The sequence below is a fragment of the Podarcis melisellensis genome (assembly GCF_964234715.1).
Source record: "Podarcis melisellensis genome assembly, chromosome: 2".
NCBI lineage: Eukaryota > Metazoa > Chordata > Lepidosauria > Squamata > Lacertidae > Podarcis > Podarcis melisellensis.
This window is the reverse complement of record NC_138529.1, coordinates 56,664,393-56,686,429: the sequence shown is the minus strand read 5'-3', so window position 1 is coordinate 56,686,429 and position 22,037 is coordinate 56,664,393. Positions and strand designations below refer to the sequence as shown.

Below are 22,037 nucleotides of genomic sequence, written 5' to 3'. Positions count from 1 at the left end.
CTGTCTTCCCTGGAAACAGACTCTATTACATGTTCTCACAGGTTTGATCCAGGGTTGGTGGGGGGAAATATTCTCTACCACCCCCACCTGACTCTGGAAAGATATTCTCAATTTTGTCTGCCCACTTGCAGTTCATGCTAAGCACAATTCATCTCCTGTGCATATTCTCTTGGGTTGTACAGTTCTAACCTACCAATAATTTTTATGGGTAAAAGTTATGACAGGAATTTGAACTACGGAAAGAAGCAGCAGAAAATTACTGCTTTATTACTGTGAGTCTCCCTAGAAAGCGTATGACCTCTGACGTAGAGACATGGACTGTGGTTGGCAAGGAGAACATTTCTGTGTTTATTTTCTTTAAAATATATATTTAAAAAATCCCCAAACCCATTGTCACATTTTATCATTTTCTTATCCCAGCAACCATTACTGATAGCCAAAAATACCCACCCTAATACCACTAGTTAATTGTGAAGCCCCTTTTCCTACTGTTGGGCTGTAAACTTCCACTATCTTAATCTGCTTTTACACCTATTATTGTGAGAGAATATGAAAGTCCCTCTTTAATGTAATGCAAGTGATTGTTTGTATTACCACCACATCTTTCCTGGCCTTCTATAAAAAGGTTAGCCACTGAGAATTTGATAACATTTCCCAATCCTTTTAGAGTATCCATTCCTACAATTCACCAAGCAAGCATATTCTTTAGCCAAGGTAGTGTTTATCTTTCATTTAGCAAAGGCAGGACTTAAATGACCTAGTATGCCTGTTAATGAGAAGTTGTTATAGTAACATGTATTCTGATATCAGTACATGGGTACTATTTATATAGAAGTAACATAATCTTAACCAAAACAAAGATCACACATGCATAGCAGTTAAGGAAAACTGAATTAGATGCTTGTGAAATAGCTGCAATGATAGAGCACAGAAGAGAAGTCTTGTACTTTCTACTTTGGTTATTAAAGAACTGTACTTCTAGCCGGTGATTTTGTACAAATCGTTTCCCACCATGTTCAACAGAGTACATATGAAGGTAAATTCAGAACATTTCCTAGTATTTGATATTACTATTAATGTTGTGTCTTTCATAAATCTGAGTTTTCAAAGTCATAGTAGGAATTTTTTTTTAACAACTTGTTTCAGAATTGTAACTATACAATTGAATTTTGCAACTGAAATGATCTAGGATTCCAGTTCCTTAAACCATAAACCACACTAAATGCATCTGAACTTTCAGGATTCTTTAGAAGTATTAAATAAATAAAACCATATCATACTTTTCCTTAGTTTTGATTTTCTCACCATGTGACACTGGAAATATTAATTTATTTATTTTTATAAAAAATACCTTAACTCAGCAAAATTTTGCTATCACCAGTATTCTGACAGTAAGTACCCAAAACTTTTACCTTTTACGTTTAAATCCATGGAAACTGTTCAAATTCTGAATGAAAGCCTGATTCAGTAACAGAATTAATGAGGGCAAACTGAAGCTTAAACCACAGGACAGAATGCTCCTGGCTGGTTGTAAGATAGCTGGGTTTTCAATCAGCCTTGGATAGGGCTGCACTCCCTCTGGACTTATAGTTCAGGTGTACCTTTGCAATCAACCCCGAGCCTGGATGGGTTTTGACAGCATCCAGCAACACTTTTGCACAGCTAAGGTTAGTGCAAAATCTGTGCCTGTTCCTTGCAGTATCAGGCCATCGTTAGCACATAACTTACTTAAATCTCATTTGGACAACTGTGACACTCCACATGAGACGGTCTCTGAAGAGTATTCAGAAGCTCAAGTTGGTTGTGCGTGCTGCACCCAGTGAGGGGGGCCAGCTGTCAGGGGCATGCAGTTCCCACGCTTTCGCAACTTCATAGGCTAGCAAGTCTGTTTCTAGGTAAAACCCAAAGTGCGAGTTGTGTGGCCTGTGAAGTCCTAAACGACTTGGGACCGTGTCATCTGAAAGTCTGCATTTTCCACCATATGAAGCGCATTTGATGGGAACTAAAAAAAAGAGAGGACCTTTTCACCTGCTGCTTGCAGGCTCTTGAATGCCTTGCCAAGGAAAAGGAAGGGGCTAACCAGGCTTGACGACCTACCACCAGCAGGCAAGTACATTTTCATTTATACAGGCCTTAGACTCAACATCTGGCTTTTTAGTTATGTTGGTGTTTGTTTTAACTGGTTTTCAAGAGGCTGGAAACTGTTTCTCCTGCCTTGGGATTTTATTTTGTTGCTGTTCTATTGTACTGCTATTGTTAGGCATCTTAAGACCCATTTACTGGAAAGGTGGGATAATAATGTAATAAGCAAAGCGGAAGCATCTATGCAAAGGATTTCTTGTACTTGCTCATACCCACCATGTAGGAAGAAGTCCCATTGATAAAAAGTGACCTGGTCGTTAGAGCCATCCTGTTTTCCTCCATCTCCATTTGAAACAAGTTTAGATTCTGGTTTTGATTCTGTTAAACTGGAAACCTTACTGTATTGATGTAGTTCCAGATTTTGCCTACAATAAGCAAGTGAACCAAAGGCTGCATCTCATTGTGTCCCTCTACTCACAGAAGGCAGGAAAGCCATTTTTACCGCTTCTCCTTTCTCCCCCTCCCAAATCTACTATGGAACTGCATGAAAGGTAACCTGGGAAGATTTGGCATTCCATTCACAGAACTTCCTCTCTCCTCGGAGCAAAGAGCTTTCTTTAAGCAGAGGTAAAATGAGATACAAGGCAGAATTACCACCTGCATGTGATTAAAACTCAGTTGTTTGGGCATATACATAGCTATGGCAATGGTCTGCATTAGTGAATGGCAGCACTCTCTGCACCTTGTCCACTGGCTCTGCTGTGAATGGTTTTGGCCAGTTAAGAGTCGCTAATGTAATGACTAGTGTTAAGTTTGGATATGGGGCACTTATTTGTGAGTTGCATGTCTTGAGTAGCATGTCCATCTTTTTTACCACTTTATCCTATCTTGCATGACTGGCAAAAGGCAGCTTATATACCAAGCTCCCCAAAGAGAGAGCACCATATAAGAAAATGTAAATAATGTCAAAAACTGTGTTGAAAAAAAAATGGAGCTCCAAGTACTTCTCTACCACACCAAAGTGCTGAGAACTGTAAGGTTCTTCCAACACTGGTGGGAGGAAAAAATATTACCTAGGCAGAATTTTAGACTGCACACCTGAAAGGGCATCTTACATCTTAACAATGTATTTTTGTAGTTAGATCTGCATGCAAGCGATCTGTGAGCCCATGGAAAACTTGAAAGAAGTGACAGAAAAATGTCTTGCACTGAGGTTATGTATTTCAGCTTTACATGAAATATTTTATATATAAAACTCTGTTAAGTGATTTTTGTCCAATTTATAAATCTAAAGAATTCAAAAATAAGGCATTCAATATTTTGAAAAAAGTACAGATTTACAAAATATGTATATTCTGTCATGAAAACTTCACACCAACATTATACACTTTGAAAAAAATACAAACAGGATATATTACAAATTTATGTAGCAATAACTTAGGTCATAACATGCAATAGAAAGTACATTAATCAAGGTACACAAGCTTTTAGAGTTTTGAAACTGAAGGGCTTATTTTTGCAAACACATCTGTATGCAAGTCAAACGTGGCACTTGAGAAGTTCTGATAGCATTTCCTATCGCGAGTTAAATTGTACATGATGATTATGAGGATGTCGGTTAATGAAGTAGTTATCTCTTATGAATCATTCCAACTTTGTTCAACAATAGCCGAAACTCTTTTTTCATATTCACGCTTGTTTTCCTGATAAAGTTGTGCAGCCTGACTGTTGGCAGGACTATTTGGATTGGGTTCGTCAAGCAGCGACTGGAAAGAGAAAAGGAAGCCAAAATTGGGGGTGGAATATAAAGCAGCAACCAACAAAATGAAGAGATCTAACCAGAGTAGAATGCCATGTTTGAGGGTTACAACAAGCCCAGGCCCTGCTCTTGCAACATTTACATTTAATATTACATCTAAACTGATACAGTAAAAGAAAAATAACTGAATCCTTTTGACAAGCACTTCAGACAAAATGACTTACTAAGTAGCCGTACAGTTACTAGAAATAGTTCAAAATATTCACTGTAATAAATTGCTCAAGATAGAAAGGACTCAATCTTCATCAGCAATTTCCCCCATCAGCTTCTCAGATGAGTAGACTACTATGAAGAGCAGTATGTTATTTACTAAGATTACCTGAATTGAGGTTAAAATAGATGAGACATCATACGTAGGACTCCAGCGATTCTGAAGGATATCTAAACATATGCTACCATCTGCATATACTAAAATGAAAAGAAGGTTTTAAAATTATACCACTGTTATTTCAAGTTTATGCCAGTTTAATGCTACATGTGAACGGGTGATGCATTTCTCCAAAAGTTCAGCATTTTAATTCATAGTGAAATCTTCATAAACATGCATAGATTATGCTGCAGAAAATATATAGGAGAGCATATTGAACACTAACTTTTCACCAATGAGGCAACCTGCAGTTAATCTTGTGTGGGCACAGGTTAGAAGTACTGGTCACTAGGCATTTTGGGAGGTAGTATCCATTTATTTATTGTTCACTTTTGGGCAGGAAGAAAATCAAAGTGAAATTCTCGTTCCCAAGACGGGTTTTTCTGCAATTCAATGTGCTGATGGAGACTCATGACTCATAACAATCCCAATGCAAAATCTGAAGATAATTATATGAAAGGTGTTTGGTTTCCTTTGATTTGTAGCAACAGAAGAGGAATCCTCTCACTTTATCTCTAACCAATCTTCCTAACAAAGTTAAAATATATGGGTCACAAATCAGAGTTCCTCTATGCGTATGTTAGTTACACACACTGAGCAGGGATATAAAAGTTCCTCTCCAAAAGGAGGATCAATCCTCCTTCACATTATGGGCTGGTAGGCTCACTGTCTCTCTTTAAAACAGTGTATATTGTCTAGCTACATTTGACATCGCAGTAAAAACAATCTCTCATTCCTCCTCACTCTTCAGCTGATGAACAGCAAGTTGCTTAGGCTACAGGAAGAATGGGAGGAAAGGTTTCAAAAATATTGTACACAGGGCCTCGATGTCTTGTCAAATGATTGAATCAGTGCTTGGATAGCATCAATACTGCTCCCTGTTAACTGAGCTCTCCTTGTCTAAAAGAGAAGCAGCCATATGCTATACACAGAGGATTCAGCAACAAATTTTGAGACAGAAAGCTTCCAAAAAGGAGCACAGATATTAAGGAAGATTACAGCTCCAGCTGCAAAATTCATTACGACTTGGGATTTTGCAGATGTATGGGGCTGGATCCAAAAGAGGTGGCCACTCATGCAATGTATCTTTCCCCATTCCCCACTGTACCCTCCAAAGCAATTCCTTTAATCAGGAATTTCTTTTGGTCTCTAATAGAACAAACTATTTCTAAACTTAATTAGTTTCCATTTATTTTTCTGATTGTCAGTATGGCATGGCTGTTCGGTGTTCAGATATTATTTTAATGAAAGTATTGGCTGCAGGCTGTGAAGAATTTGTGTTAAGTAGTTGCCATGACAATTACCTTCCGCAATTGATATGGATATTAAAACTTTGTTAAAAGTCAGAGGGCACATGCTTGCACCTAAGGTTTTTACATATTCTTCATGAAAACTTACCATTGGGATGAAACATTTTTGATAAAAACCGAACAGTTGGAGGCTTATTTGGATATTCTTCTGAAAATTCTATTACTAGTTTAAAGGTACCTGTAAAAAAAGAGAGAAAGGGGCGGAAAGGGAAACAAACAAGAACAAATCATGTAGATGAAGCTGCTTTTAAAAGCCTAAACATGACATTTTATTTAATACATTTGTATCCCATCTCATAAGGCAGTTTAGAGTTATATAACAAAGCTATTACAAACATCTTAAGATCGCAAATATATAGCGGAAAAACTAATTCCTTTCAAAAGCACTTATGATTAACAAGAGGGCTACTACTCTTGAAATAAAAATAAACACTTAGTCTAACATTATTTTTAGAGTTAATAAAATGCTGCAGTACACAGCTATGAATAGAAATAACATCAGCATCCTGAGAGTATCTTAGCAGCCCACTCAAGAGAATATGGAGTAGAATCTAAAACTGTGTAGAAAAATATGCAGATGAATCAGGTATATTCCTTTTGAATTTCCACAGGTTGAAAATGTAACATTGGTTTGGTATTAAAAACCAAACACAAATGGAGTTAGATAAATGTCTGGCAAACCTATTCAGCTCAGATATTTATGAGTTACATAACAGGCATTTTAAGCTGGTGCTGATTAACTGTTCTAATGAACAAGTCTTCATACATTATACATTTACCACAATGAAAGTATTTCTGTGAAGAAAGCAGCATGAAATCTATGCTCGAGATCATCATGTGATATTTCTCTCTTTCACACACACATACATTTATGTGAGATACAGATACATTTCAAGGATCTGAACTCATGCATTTCACACTGTTTCTAAAAATAATAACGTGTTCTATGTGGGGACAGAAGCTGAATGTGTAAATTGGCCTGAAATTATCCAGTACAGTCAAACACATCCTTGGAGAAAACGAAAAGGAAAAAAGCTGGGCAGTTGAGGACAAAGCACTATACACAAATGAGGAGTTGCACGCCCATATGTCTAAAAATGTCAATGTTTCAAAAGAAAACTTGCTCCCAGGACAGTAAGTACAGGTGTGCTTTTCTTTCTTTTTTTCTGGAGCAACCTGGTGCCCTCCAAACGTTTTGGATTACAAGGCCCATTGACCTCAGCCATAATTTTATTTTGAAATAAGTAACATTCTCTTAGGCTTCTAATACCTACATTTTCAGCAGTAATTTGAAGCATGCCTCTTTTTTGCTGCTTTTGTGTGTTTTTCATATTGAGAAAGGCACACTTAAAAAAAAGAGAACTGTCTTCAGTTGACAGCCTTGAAGTCTTCACTACATCCAACTGGGTATCAAAAACTAACAGAATCTATGGGCTGGGTCAGACACAAACAACTTACCATCAAATAGATTATCAGAAACATTTGCCGTCATTTTTGTGATGACAGCCTGCGTTTTCCCTGCACTAACAAGTTCCCCTGGGCTATACATGAGAGCCTCAGGTGTCTGGAGCTTGTAAGTAGCCATTTACTTCACTACAGGTGCTAAGCAAAAATTATCTTGAAGCTCTACAAAAAACTGCTTTGCCCCACCTTTTCAACTACAACTGACAGAATCAAATTTAAAACACACACACAAAATATGACAGGTTACAGGAAGTTGAACCTTCCGCTGATTTTTTTTGTAGGACACCCAAGTCTCATTCACTTTACCTTCTAGTGTGAACCAGAATAATCAGTATGAGCACAGAACAGCTCTATGGTCATTAAGACTTACAAGTTTGCAGGAAACACTTATATACTAGTTCTAAATAAGACCAATACAGATCTTAAACAAAAGGTGGGGAGGAAACACCCACACAAAATTTTGGAACTTCAACTTAAAAAAAAAACCCTGCTCAAGACACAACACTAGAGAGTGATAAACAGGTGGCTTTAAGTCTGCTTCACACTGCAAGAACAGCCATATACTTTACTGTGGTTATTTTCACCGAGACAGTTTTATATACAGATCAGTTCAAGGGAACGTGAAGTTGTTTTTATTTTCAGTATCAAAAGAGGAATCAGGATCATGTGCTATGGGCAAAGCCAGGCATTACCAAAAAAGCATGAAAAATGTTGGAATGAACTAATGTGAACTTCTCCCCAAATCTTAGCAGGCTCTATTGAATACAAGCTCAAAATCATACTGAAGGTCTGGTTTTAGGTACTGTCCTTGAGTGGGCTATCGCACGCTCTCTCTCTCTCTCTCTCTCTCTCTCTCTCTCTCTCTCACTCTCTCTCACTCTCTCTCACTCTCTCTCACTCTCTCTCACTCTCTCTCACTCTCACTCTCTCTCTCACACACACACACACACACCACCCCGTGGGCCCACTCTTTTCCAGTTGAATATCACATTTGGAAGACACCCAAGTTGTCCATCAACAATTATGTCTGACTGCTTTATTCTATGCCTAAGTGCCTTGTTGATGGAAACTGTGGCTAAAAGCCAAATAGCTACTTTAGCGATGCCCAAGGTCTTGGGCATGCTCAGTAATATTTTTTGGGGGGAGGGGGGGAACAACAAAATTTCAAAATCTATTTTCCATGTGTCGTGGGGGAGTTCTATTCAAGAAATACAAGTCCAAAGTTCAATTGAACAAACAGAATTTGTCTCGGGGTTCTTTGGATCCCTGTCTGTTATGTCAGGGTCTCCATTTTGGCAAATATGAAATTGTCACTGGAGATAGGAATTTTGGAACAGTCAGAGGGAGCTCCAGTAGAACCAGCTGCAAATTCAAGCATTAAAATATTTCCAAATTGTCCATCATGGTTAATTTATAACTCCTCCAGATGACCCAATGTTAGATTAGGGATGTGACAACCTACTTCATGAAACCATCAGACTGATTAGCACTTTGTGTTCTCGAGCTGCAAACCTAAATGATAAAAGACCCTTTTAACTATGTGGATTTTATTTATATTGTACAGTGCAATCCTAAACAGGTCTACTGAAAAGTAAGTTTTGTTGACTTCAATGTGACTTACTCCAAGGTGAGTTGGGTTAGGACTACAGCCTTAGTATTGTGGTCAAACAAGTAAATTTACATGATTTAAAGTACTAGGACTTCTTGCTAATAGGCACTGTAAGAATAATGGGCTTTAAAACAGGTAGTTGGTTTTTGTTACCAAGGTTTACATGTATTACGGGTAGGGAGCAAGTGGTACTGTGGTCTAAACCACCAAACCTCTTGGGCTTCCCAACTGGAAGGTCAGTAGTTCGAATATGCATGATGGGGTTAGTTCCCATTGCTCTATCCCAGCTTCTGCCAACCTAGCAATTCGAAAGCATACCAGTGCAAGTAGGTAAATAGGTACTGCGTCCACGGGAAGGCAAACAGCGTTTCCGTGTGCTCTGGCAATCGTCACTGTGTCCTGTTGTGCCAGATGTGGTTTAGTCATGCTGGCCACATGACCCGGAAAGCTGTTTGCAGACAAACGCTAGCTCACTCGGCCTGAAGTGAGATGAGCGCTGCACCCCAAAGTCGCCTTTGACTGGACTTAACCGTGCAGGGCTCCTTTACCTTTGCTTACATGTATAACTACTACAACTGGGATGTTATCCTCAATATAACAATATCAGACAACTATTACAGGTAACATATGGCAACATAATGCAAGATTCCTGTGCTTAGATTCTAAATTTCAGAAAAGCTACCAGAAGCAAAAAATGTTTTAAAAGCTTACCATCTTCAAAGGGAGTACCTTCTGGCCTGGAAAGAGAGATAATACAAATTAATTATTCCTTAACTGTAAATGAACAAACAGAACTCACAAGCTATTTTCTGCCATTTAGGTTCCCATAAAGCAATGGCCAGTAGCTTGGTATAGAAATGTGTTACTGAAAATATATTTGATTCCCAAACTCTAGATATTGCAGTGCCTCTGCAAAGAGTCTCACTTGCAAAGCTATAATTTGAGACAATACATTCACTGGAATTTTCAGCCAAAGTGCTCAGCTTGTTCCACTCTCAATTAAAAGTGCCATGCTTGTACAATTACATGCTATATCATAAGAAAGCTTAAAAGAAAATGATTTGAGAGGGATTCAATTTAGTGCTAAACAGATTGCTCCATCAACACAAACATTTGTGCCCCTTCCCCTGCATGTTGTTCAGGGGGTTCGCCTGACCCTACCCCCACCCCCACTTTGGGCATGTGTGTGTGCAAGGTAGGAGAGGGGGAAGCCCCGCTGAGCTAGCAGAAGTCCTTGCATGGGCTTCCACTGGTGGGGCTTATTAGTTGAATCCTATCCTGTATGTTCCATGTTGCCCTGTTAGACTGAATACTCTGGAGTGCAAGACTGGGCCCTTAACAATCTGTTTCCAATGATGTGCTCAAATGTTTCAGTCATCACTTACCATTTGTGAAAGTGACACAGAAAATAAATAACTTAGAATGTATTCATTCATTTCCTTTATAATGAAGGTAAGGTTCACTTACCCAAAAATAACTGCATTCCATTGCATTATGTTGTTCTCAGATGGTGCACCACTGACCCCCACAGGTGGATCTTCCTGTAATCTTTAAAGAAGAAAGCAGAATGCATGGAGACATTACAATCCATAGTGTATACACACTATTCCAGCCAGCCAGCCTATCAGCCAAGCCTTCCTTTATGATATTCCACCCATTCCTCCTCCCATCTGGTTTTCTGTCTCCTCAGTGGTCAGCCAGCATTCTGTGGAACATAGGAAGCAGCCTGAAAATGAGTCTTATCTAGTTCAGTATTGTCTACACTAACTGATAATGGCTGTCTTGGGTTTCAGGCATGGGACATTCCCAGCCCTACTTGGAGTTCTTGGGGGGCTGAACCCGAGAATGTTTATATGCAAAAAATATGCTCTGCCACCAAGTTTCAGTCCTTACCACAATCCTGGACTGAAGTTCCTTGTTGCCAACCTAATCTTCTGCACTCATTCTTTTACATTTCAGCACAGAAAACACTCATATTTTGTCTAATTTACTTTAACTGTATAGGTGTCTATGATGATTATCCTCTTTTCTACACTTGTAAGAGGAGGAGAGTTGGGGACACTTGCACATCTTTTCTCAGGCTTAGCACTTCTGGTGCCTGATGTAAGCAAAGCTTGTCTGTTCACTTATGCCACCACGTAAGTAGTGTTGGTAGTCAACCTGAGATCAGCTTTGTGGTGGCTATTGCTGGGTACTGAGGCAGGGACCATCTGCATCCAAACAGATGCTCTACCAGCAAGCTGCGTCCTTCTCATGAGCATTCAGACCATCACTTGAAGATAACTATACGGAAAATGAACTGCTATTTGTTTACATATTGGCAAGTATCTACTGAAGCCATAAATTATGTCTGTTTGAAACACAGAACATTACTGAAAAATCAGGCGAAATCAAGACCCTTTATTCAGCTGGTTTGTCAGCTGTGGGTTAGCTCCACTATGGTGGCTCATGCATTGGTGACCTTTAGGATAGACTAACGTAATATATTTTATCTGGGTTTTCAGTAGAGAAATGATGATCATTCATAATATCTGTAATGAGACAGTGCTGTTCTATTTTGGTTGGTGGAACAATTTGATTTCAGAGTGTGCTGTGCCAGCCCATTTCAACCCACCTCCATATGTTACTCCATTAAAAAAAAAAAGTCCCAACATGGTCAAGATGCATCTTTTTTTAAAGTCACTCAGTTCCTCAAGCTGGATTACCGTATTTTTCGCACCATAGGACGCACTTTTTCCCCTCCAAAAATGAAGGGGAAATGTGTGTGCGTCCTATGGTGCGAATGCAGGCTTTCGCTGAAGCCTGGAGAGTGAGAGGGGTCGGTGCGCACCAACCCCTCATGCTCTCCAGGCTTCGCACACCTCTCCGCAAGCAGCAGGAGCCCAGCGCTGGGCTCCCGCTGCTTGCGGAGAGGTGCCTGCATGCCGAAGCCTGGGCGCGCTGAGCTCAGCGCGTCCAGGCTTCGCGGACCTCTCCGCAAGCAGCGGGAGCGTTCCCGCTGCTTGCGGAGAGGTGCCTGCATGCCGAAGCCTGGGCGCGCTGAGCTCAGCGCGTCCAGGCTTCGCGGACCTCTCCGCAAGCAGCGGGAGCGTTCCCGCTGCTTGCGGAGAGGTGCCTGCATGCCGAAGCCTGGGCGCGCTGAGCTCAGCGCGTCCAGGCTTCGCGGACCTCTCCGCAAGCAGCGGGAGCGTTCCCGCTGCTTGCGGAGAGGTGCCTGCATGCCGAAGCCTGGGCGCGCTGAGCTCAGCGCGTCCAGGCTTCGCGGACCTCTCCGCAAGCAGCGGGAGCGTTCCCGCTGCTTGCGGAGAGGTGCCTGCATGCCGAAGCCTGGGCGCGCTGAGCTCAGCGCGTCCAGGCTTCGCGGACCTCTCCGCAAGCAGCGGGAACGCTCCCGCTGCTTGCGGAGAGCTGCCTGTTTGAGGGCTGGGGTCGGGGGAAGCTCTAGCTTCCCCCGCCCCAGCCCCGCACCTGGGGGGGAAATAATTTTTTCCCCTTTATTTCCCCCCCAAAAAACTGGGTGCGCCCTATGGTCCGGTGCGCCCTATGGTGCGAAAAATACGGTACATGCAGGGACATCTCTTAAAGAAAAGCTGAAGAGACAGAGTGAACTCCTTCCATGTGGCAAATATGACCTCCACATGCTTACTTTATGTAACACAAGAGCTTGCCTTGTTATGCCAGTATTGTATACGGACATTTTTACAGCAGAACTGCAATATTAGTGATAGTCTGTTAATCATGTTTATTTAAGAGTTTGCAACATTTTGCAGAAGAAAATTAGAGATTTAAGACACTGAAATAATTCTCTGTCAGTAGCCCTCACATCAAAAAGTACATTTCCATTTACAATGGTACTTTGGGTTACATACGCTTCAGGTTACATACACTTCAGGTTACAGACTCCACTAACCTAGAAATAGTGCTTCAGGTTAATAACTTTGCTTCAGGATGAGAACAGAAATCGTGCTCTGGCAGCGCGCAAGCAGCAGGAGGCCCCATTAGTTAAAGTAGTGCTTCAGGTTAAGAACAGTTTCAGGTTAAGTAAGGACCTCCGGAACGAATTAAGTACTTAACCCGAGGTACCACTGTATTGGGAAGGAAGACTTGCAACAGAGTGGCATTAGAAATAACAGCAAATTAACAGCATGCTGCATTGTCAGTCTACATACAGTTCCTTGCCCTTAAAACTACCCTGCATTTATACAGCTCTCTTCTTGGAGCATGCTCAGTTCAATCAGTTTAATGTCAACAGCACAAGCTACCTAAAACCTTGGCTGGAGAGCAAAGGAACGTGACTTCTTGCTACATGATAGCCAGCTTGCATGCCAGTGTCTCAGCAAAAGCATTAAGCCCCATGTGCTGTTCAGAGATAGCTTTGGTTCTTGAAGCTTCATGAACACCATGCTGTGAAAAGCCTTCAGCTATGAAGATTTTGCAGCCCTGACTGGGATTTCACATGCAAACAGAGTTAATTGAAGATTAGAGGGAGCAAGGATGCCATTTACTACTAAGTCAGCCTAAATGAAATAAGACTTAAGCAAAATATACCTTCCTTAACTCAGATAGCTTGAGTGCCAAATACTCAACATTTATATAGAAAATTTCAAATGTTCAAAACACTTCACATACGTTATCCAAGAATATTTAAAACAGTTGAGGTGAGCTTTGAACTAAGTGTTTCCTGACATGAATCCCAGTTTCTATGTCAAACCAGCTATCTAGCATGCACTTTGAAACAAACACATTCCATTTTGAGATTTCTAGTGCCAGATATTTCCCCATTCAGTAGTTAAAATGTCTTCATCAATAGTATTACGTGGAGTTGTTTAACAAATGTCTAGGCTAGGGATCCCTTATAGTTAGTGCATTTTATGTCCTCTTTCAAAAGGACTGTCCTAGCTCACACAACACTGGATTTATTAAAAAAAACTAGCAAGTTAAGTGCAGTTTAATTTCTAATCATAACATTTCTAACTTTTGTGTCAGTTTTCAAAACATTGGTGCCTTGGTGAAAATATTGCTTGGTTCTGGGGTCATAATTTTTCATGTTGTTCCAGATGCAACACAAGTTGTCTTAGGGCAGATTTTAAAATTTAAGTCAGTATAGTGAAACCAGTAAAACAATTATTAAAACTAACCTGGAAGTATAAAGGCCTAGTTCCCATAGTGAAACTTAGCTTCAATTCCTGAAATTAATTCCGATACATTTATTTCAAAGTAAGCCTTGCTGATTTCAATGGAATGCATTCAAGAAAACAGTTCAGGATCACAGCTTTGTGCAATACTGCATTGTTGGATACGGCCACCATGTCACAGCACCAACCTATTCTGTGGCATGGCATAACCACATTTGCCACACTGGGGAAATACAACTATCTGCAGTCCTATGGCAATTCAGCAGCAACTGGATCCCATCTTAAAATGTTCACCTGTTCATACAATTATTTTGCTTCTTTACTCCTCAAATTTAAGCAAAGTTGGAGACCATATAGCTGTCTGTACACTTAAAAACATCCATGCTGTAATAGTTCCTGTGTAATGTTATCTAAACAATATTTAAGTATTCAATGTACATATTGTAATTTTATAGAATATGCACAGGTTTCTTTGTAGAATCCATTTGCAGTGCCAGGAAAAGCATATTTGGATAGGATGTCTTTCTTGGCAACCTGCTTGAGAAAATAAAATGGCCATTATTTTGCCAACTTCAGCATAACCTTCACAGATGCCTCCAGATGTCAGTAAAAGCTAAGAGGCAAAGAGCAATTATAGGAAGCAGCCCTAAACAAACACGGAAACAACACAAGCCTCCATTGTAATAGGCACAAACAACTTCAGTGTGAGAAAGTTAGCATTTTCTATAAGCCACGACTAAAATCATCGCATTCACTTAAGCACAGCCAGCATTCTCCCTGCTTTTGAAGAACACAGCTGGTTATATAGCAAAATTTTAAAAATTCAATGTTTCTCTCTACCATTTCCCCTGTCCCCCCCAACCCAGGAATTCACAGGCCAGCCTTTTAAAGAGTTTATATTTATGAGAAATAATTCATATACCAATTCTCTTTGAATAGTCCAAGTCATAAGGGAACAGAGTAGAGTGAATACCAAATGCACTGAAACTCTACTCTGGAGCAGATCCTTGGGGATTAAAAGATTCAACATAGCTAAACGAAAGAGGGGGACACTGGACTGGAAGGAGTTTTATTTACAGCTCCACTGTTGGCTCACTGGGTAACCTGAGGCTGTGACAATGGCTTCTTTTATTTTTGAAGCATCACATTGGCAAGATGCTTTGGGATCAGTGGATGAAGAGCATAGAAAAACTCTATTAAACGGAAATAACAAAGCTTGCATTTAATGCAGCTCTGTGGCCTACCAGTTTCCTTCCTTAAAAAGAAAAGAAAACCAAACCGTTGAAAATCATTTCTTGGGCATACCATTTACCGTGGCTTTTATGTAACAAACCCGTTTTCACACTCGGCAAACCCCAAAGGCAGCTTGCATGCTGAGTACTTGGAGGGGTGGGTGCAGGATAGAAAAAAAAACAGGTAAGAGGCGACTTCTTAAAACCAGTGACCTAATGACTATTTTGCATAACGTCCCATGCTATAAACAAACTGGCTCCCTTGGTCATTCCCCTGAGCTGGGGAGGGGGGGGGCCTTCATCTGTACCTGTGACGTGGTCAATCCAGTCTATTTCAATCCAACTCCCTTATATCAACAAGACAAGTATTCTACAAAGGGGCGGTCAAAGCCAAAAAATAGGGGAATGGTCTCTCGAATCAGTTTGGCCTCTCTCTTCTTTTGGGGAGGGGAGGTTGTTTTGAAGAGAGAAGAGGAAAAAAAACCCAGCAAGCTTCTGAAGTCTTTTGTCTAGCACAACCCTTGTTCTTATAGAAGCACCTTGACTTTCTTCTGCTTAACAGAAGAGGAAGGGGAAGGAGGGAGGGTGGGGGGCAGTCTGGGTGCGGGGCAAGGGCAGATCTTTTCGAGGGGAGGAAGTGGAAACTCTTGAACTCTTTGTCCTCCCCAGCAGGTTTTTTTTGGGGTAGAGACAGGCGAAATCTAGAGTTCCCCTCCGCCCTAAACACAGAAAGCCCCCCCAGCTCCTCTGGAAGGGCAAAAGGCAAAGGTGAGCAGCTGGGCTCTCACAAGGGGGTCCCCAAGAGCGAGGGGGGACCCCTTCCTCCTCCTCCTCCTCCAGAGAGGGCGGGAGGGAGAGGGCGCATTCCGGCCCTGGGAAGCAGCCAGAGCTCTTGGAAGGAGGAAGGAAAGGGGAAGAGCGCTTACCTCTTGAAATCTCTCATTAGCCTCCGCCTAGCTGGGGTGGACATGATGCTCCCCGCTCCCCTCGGCTGCCAAATGAATCCTCGGGCCTCCCCACCTCCAAAAAAAAGGCCTCAGCACCGCTGGCAACGCCGACGTCTCCCTCCCCGGCGGCCGCCTGCTCTCGCTCTGCTGCTTCACAAACAACTCCGCAATGGCGTCTCCCTCCGCCGGTGGGGGAGGGAACCAGCCGCCCTTCGCGGCTGTACCACTGCGCCTGCTTGGGGAGGGGATCCAGAACGCCTTAGGGATGTACCACTGCGCCGGCCTGAAGGGGGTGAGAAGGCTTTTCTCTCTCTAGCTCTCTGAGCGCGAGGGTGTCGCCCTGTGCTGTGATTGGCTCTTCTGTCCTCCAGCAGGGCACGGGTTGCTGCGCGGATATATTTTGCAGATCTCGCCTACAGCAGCCTTCGAAGGCGGAGCAGCGGCTGCCGTGCGGGCAGGAGGCGTTGAGTTGTCAGAGAGTGTAGTGACGGTGTTTTTTCGGGAAATCATTGTTCCCTTTATTTCTTAGCTGTCACAATATCGTTGTTTATTACTTAGCTAAGGCTACCGCCCTAGCTCTACTTACCCTTTTGAATTTTCTCCGAAGTAGAAATGGTTTGGGTTGCACTGTTAACCAACTACTGTACATCCTTATATAAAAGTGCAAAGGTAGCCTTGTTTATCTAAAATCCAAAGTTGAGGAAATGCCTTTATTGGAGCCAGCCAAAATGTAAAACAAAAATAAACCCATCTTGAGCTTGCAACATTTTAGCCTCCCGTTTGTACTTTTTTGGGTATTTTTATTTTTCGCCTTTCTGTCACAAATCTTACCTTCATGAAGTATTGTGAATAACTCGGAACACCTGCCACAATTTCGTGGCTTTTTGGTTGGTCTGAATACAGACTCGTCCAACAAGATATTTTACATTTCTATAGCTGCTGTATAGCAGAAATTCTCGTAGCAACTCTGAAAGCAAAACACAAAACCACAATATTAAAATACAGTATAGAGCAATAAAAACTAATGCTAGTTTAAAAACAAACAAACATACCCTAAAACATATTCTAAACTCATTTAAAAAGTCAGAGGCCCAGAGTGAGAAAACGGGTTTTAAAAAACTGAGTAAATAGTATGGGATAGGTGCTCCTTATTACAGAAACCAACATATGAGGGTCTAGTTAGTAGTTGTTCCTGATTTCAGACACCATAACTTTACAATATTCTTTATGGGGGAAAGGAATCTCTTCCATTCTTGGTTTAAGAACCTAGATCTACACATGACCTATAAATGTTTTCTGAATATAAGGTCCACTGAGTTCAGTGTATTGTGTTTCTCCAAAATAATTAGTACAGATGGTTGTAGATAATGGACTCCAGTCATCAGCAGCACATTTACTTAGAAATGGTCAATCAGTTCAGCAGGATTTACATCCTGGAAAGCATTGCAGCCTTAAAACCTTGACTTTATAAAAATGGGCTCCTTCAGGATCACAGCCTAAAGATGCAAACCTATGCACATTTGAGAGTAGATGAAGGCTACAATCCCAGCTCCACTTATCTGGAAGTAATGCCTAATGGAATTAAATAAGACTTACTTCTTAGTATACATGGTTAAAGGTAAAGGTAAAGGACCCCTGACAGTTAAGTCCAGCCGCAGACGACTCTGGAGTTGCGGTGCTCATCTCGCTTTACAGCCCGAGGGAGCCGGCATTTGTCCACAGACAGTTTTTCCGGGTCATGTGGCCAGCATGACTAAGCTGCTTCTGGTGCAATGGGCTTGTGCAATAGGATTGCAGCCTTAATATGTTATTGTAGTTGTTCACCTTTTTCACTTAAGTGAAACTTTTTCCTATTTGTGGCATGATGTAATTCTTTATTCATCAATGTATAGTATGATTCATTTGGTAAGGTTTCAGAATGGATTACTGTATTGGTTTTTTACTGAGAATAATAAGTCAAAACATAACTGACCTTGTTGATTCCAAAAAGCAACAACACCATAATCATACTAATTTAATTTTCTGGTTATGTAGGTTCTTTTACATAGTTGCCACCTTGTAAATTATTGCTTCCTCACTGAAGAAGTGATAACATCTGATTTGGGTCCAGATTAATTCCAAATTGTCAGATGTTGCCCAGTGCTTTTAAAAATAAAAAGTCCCATTTGACTGGCTGTTATCTTTTTCTAGTTTGTCCTGTAGCTACAAATCATCTTACATTGGAGTGGGGGAGAGAAGAAGACTGGATATGGCATTTTATCTGTCCTGATTATTTTGATCCAGTACTTTTGTGTTTCTAAAGTCCCAGTATTTAATTAAAATTAACTTATGTATAGTGCAATGCAATCCTTTGCATGTGTAAAGTAAAGGTAAAGGGACCCCTGACCATTAGGTCCAGTCGTTACTGACTCTGGGGTTGCGGCGCTCATCTCGCTTTATTGGCTGAGGGAGCCGGAGTACAGCTTCAAGGTCATGTGGCCAGCATGACTAAGCCACTTCTGGCGAAGCAGCGCAGCGCACGGAAACGGCCTTCCCGCTGGAGCGGTACCTATTTATTTACTTGAACTTTGAGGTGCTTTCGAACTGCTAGGTTGGCAGGAGCAGGGACCGAGCAATGGGAGCTCACCCCATCACGGGGATTCGAACTGCCGACCTTCTGATCAGCAAGCCGTAGGCTCTGTGGTTTAACCCACAGCGCCACCCCTGTAATCCCATTTGGTTTCCAATGCTTTAGACTGCAATCCTGTATCCATTTACATGGGATTAAACCCCTTTGTACTTAATTAGTTTTACTTCTGAGTAAGATTGAGGATAAGATTGCAAGCACTGGTTTTCAAGTGAATGATGTGAATTAAGGAGGCTGTGAAGCTTAGTTCATTTCAATATTGGAATCTGGCATCTCTGTCTAAAGTGCATTATTTGGAAGTAATTCACATAGGCTATGCTGCGGATCCAGTTAACTCAGGATGGAGCTAACCTGTTGCTAGAAGAAGGCCAAGTGCTTTGTTTAGGAGCTCAAAGCAGGTGGGGGAGTGCTGGAAGTGTAGGAGCTAGGTAGATTGTAAGGAAGTGGCACCATTTAAAATGTAGTTATCACAATGGTGGAAATCAATCCTAAATACAATTACACCTCCATAAGTGGATTTGGGAGCATACTGTAAAAGGTTTATGATTGTTGTTGTCAGAAGCAATGTCCACGAAACTGTAGAGGCAATTCAGGGAGTCGGTATTATAACCTGGCTCTTCCAAAGGCAAGAATAACTGAATTGTGAAGTCCCAATGGGTATTAAATAAATTGGTATGCAGGAACTGACGGCTAGTGTAGAATAATCTCATACAAAGCCAGAGGGCAGTGCATTGACAAAGTACCACTATGCAAGTCAAGAATTGTTTCCATGTAGTCAAAAAACAAAACATTATCTAGTATTCACCGGCCCTGTTAAAAATGTTGCATTAAACCATAGTTCAAAATAAACTAAGCAGTGGTAGTTAATGGGGTATCCCCCAGATGTTGGTGGACTACAATTCTCATTGTCACTGACCATTGGCTTTTCTATACTGTAACCACTTTTTGCAATTTTTATGTCTATCTATCTGCATGGTACAGCAACAGGATTCCTGTTGAAGCAGACAGCAAGTATATTGGAGAAGTGCTGTGACAGCAGGCCTCCTCCCAACCCTCATGCCTTACCTGTGTCCTTTGATGGCAGTGGCAGCAATGTTACAACTTATACAGGATTCTTGTCAGCTGTGAAAATGGCATTGTGTGGTGTGGAAGTGTGGGGGAAGGCATTGAAATGTCCAGCTGCTGCCATGAAATGAGGGAGGCATCTGCTTCTGGTGTCACTGGCAGCATCAAGGCCATTGGTGATGGGAACCCTGGGGATGGGTGAAGCAATATAATTAATGCTCCTCAAAGACCATGGTTTCCCTACATCTGTTATCATGAGTCACATTGGTCCTTCTGGTGAAGACACACCCTCTAGAGAAGATTGGAGTGCACCACAAGTTAGAAATGAAGAGAGACCAGGCAAACAGGCTTTATATACACAACTGGCAAATGGGAGAGGATTTTAAAGAGGACAATTCCCGCCCCAAATGCAACAAAAGGTATTTCTGAGGACTCAGATTGATCCATGGCTCAGCAATGAAATAAAGTAATGTTATAAGAAAAAACTGCTCCTTTTCCCTTATGTGGTATCCAAGAGCCCGTATAGTGTCTTTAAGTGGGTTCCCTATCCATAGGAGAAAATAACAGAGGCTGACCAGAGTATATTGAGAAGCAAAGCAGATAGTAAGCCTGATCTTTATTAAACTGTTGCAACAGGGTCCCCACTCACCATACAAAGGAGGGAGGAGAGAACCCAGAAGAATGGTGCACATAGACTTTTGAAATTGCCCACCCTGTAGCCCAAGGTAAAGGTAAAGATACCCCTGCCCGTACGGGCAAGTCTTGACAGACTCTGGGGTTGTGCGCCCATCTCACTTAAGAGGCCAGGGGCCAGCGCTGTCCGGAGACACTTCCGGGTCACGTGGCCAGCGTGACATCGCTGCTCTGGCGAGCCAGAGCCGCACACGGAAACGCCGTTTACCTTCCCGCTGGTAAGCGGTCCCTATTTATCTACTTGCACCCGGAGGTGCTTTCGAACTGCTAGGTTGGCAGGCGCTGGGACCGAGCAGCGGGAGCGCACCCCGCCGCAGGGATTCGAACCGCCGACCTTTCGATCGGCAAGTCCTAGGTGCTGAGGCTTTAACCCACAGTGCCACCTGCGTAGCCCAAGACCACCCCCTAAAACATCATACATACATCACAGGAGGCGGTCTACAGCAGAAATCCTGTCAGCCAGGATACCTGATAATAGTCACTGATTGCATTACCTGGGCAGTCTGGTCATTCTTTTGTGATGGTTAATACTTTAGTTTCTGTATGCAGGTCACAGGCTCACCCTATTCATATACAAATATGCCTTTAAGACAGGATTTGTAAGCAAAAGACAATGGGGAGGCTTCCCCATTTTCTTCCTCCTTGCAGAGAAATATTTGAGAGAGTCAAAATGGCTTCAGGATTGCTCTCTTGTACTATTTCAGACACGTGGTTTATATACATATGCATGTGTTTGCCTTGTAAAGTTTTGAACATTTAATTTATATTTGAAACCTTAGAATTCTTATAACAGTAATAACAAACCATTTCTAGGCATATGCCATGTTAATATACTACATCGTCACTGAATAAACGACCATCACACCACTAGACCTGTACATCTGATATTAAGAGGCAGACTTTTCAGGTTATGTAAGGCATCCTGGCATGCTTCAGCATCCACATTTCTCTTTGTAGCAATTAGCAACTGCAAAACCCTATCTGGATTTTACTAAATGAGCAGAAATTTGAAAGATTTAACTTTACATTTCCAGGAATCATTGAAAAGCCTTGAAAACTCAGCAGCTCAAAAAACTAACTGAAAAAAGTACTATTTTGGTTTTATAAATTGGGCTGTATGGGTTATGATTCCCCCAATCTGTGTATGAAAGGAGCAGTTCTGGACCCTGATAAAAAATTTTGCACAGAGCAACAGTCCTGCAGGGTGTGTGGGTGTGTAATGGCACTGACTTTTAGGCAGCCAAGAGAATAGAGCACTTTTCCCCTATGCACTTTCTGAATTCAGGCTACACAAACCCACCACTGATCAATTATTAAAGGTTTGTCCTAAAGGAATAGCATTTAATTATGAAGTAATAAATAACTGTATACAGTGCTTTTTTCCTTTAAAAATGTTTAGGGGTACTCTCATTTTCCTGCTCATATTGAAATACTGCCCCTCAATGAGGCCAAACTTAGATTCATAAAATGTTTAGGGGTATGCATACCCCTGTTTCCCCCCCAGAAAAAAGCACTGACTGTATATATAAGATACAAATTGTTTCATAATTGAATACTACATTGAGGTGGTTGCTTGTAATAGTTAAATCGGGGTATTGTTTAAAAGGATGATGGATGTCTTAAACAGAAATTAATAAAAAAACTTCTCAATTCATTGGTGGATAGGTCATAAGACACTTAGCTCATGC

General features: G+C 41.5%; 1 protein-coding gene across 1 annotated transcript; it reads right to left on the bottom strand.

Moving 5' to 3' along the window:
* Positions 1 to 3,281: 3,281 nt before the first annotated feature.
* UBE2B (ubiquitin conjugating enzyme E2 B) lies at positions 3,282 to 16,169 on the bottom strand. Its single transcript, XM_081894690.1, has 6 exons — positions 15,945 to 16,169; positions 10,119 to 10,199; positions 9,363 to 9,388; positions 5,667 to 5,756; positions 4,221 to 4,309; positions 3,282 to 3,848 (listed from the first exon to the last, which is right to left on the bottom strand). Exons 1-6 carry the CDS (start codon positions 15,986 to 15,988, stop codon positions 3,720 to 3,722), a joined length of 459 nt encoding a protein of 152 aa, XP_081750816.1. The 5' UTR covers positions 15,989 to 16,169; the 3' UTR covers positions 3,282 to 3,719.
* Between the last annotated feature and the right edge of the window lie 5,868 nt (positions 16,170 to 22,037).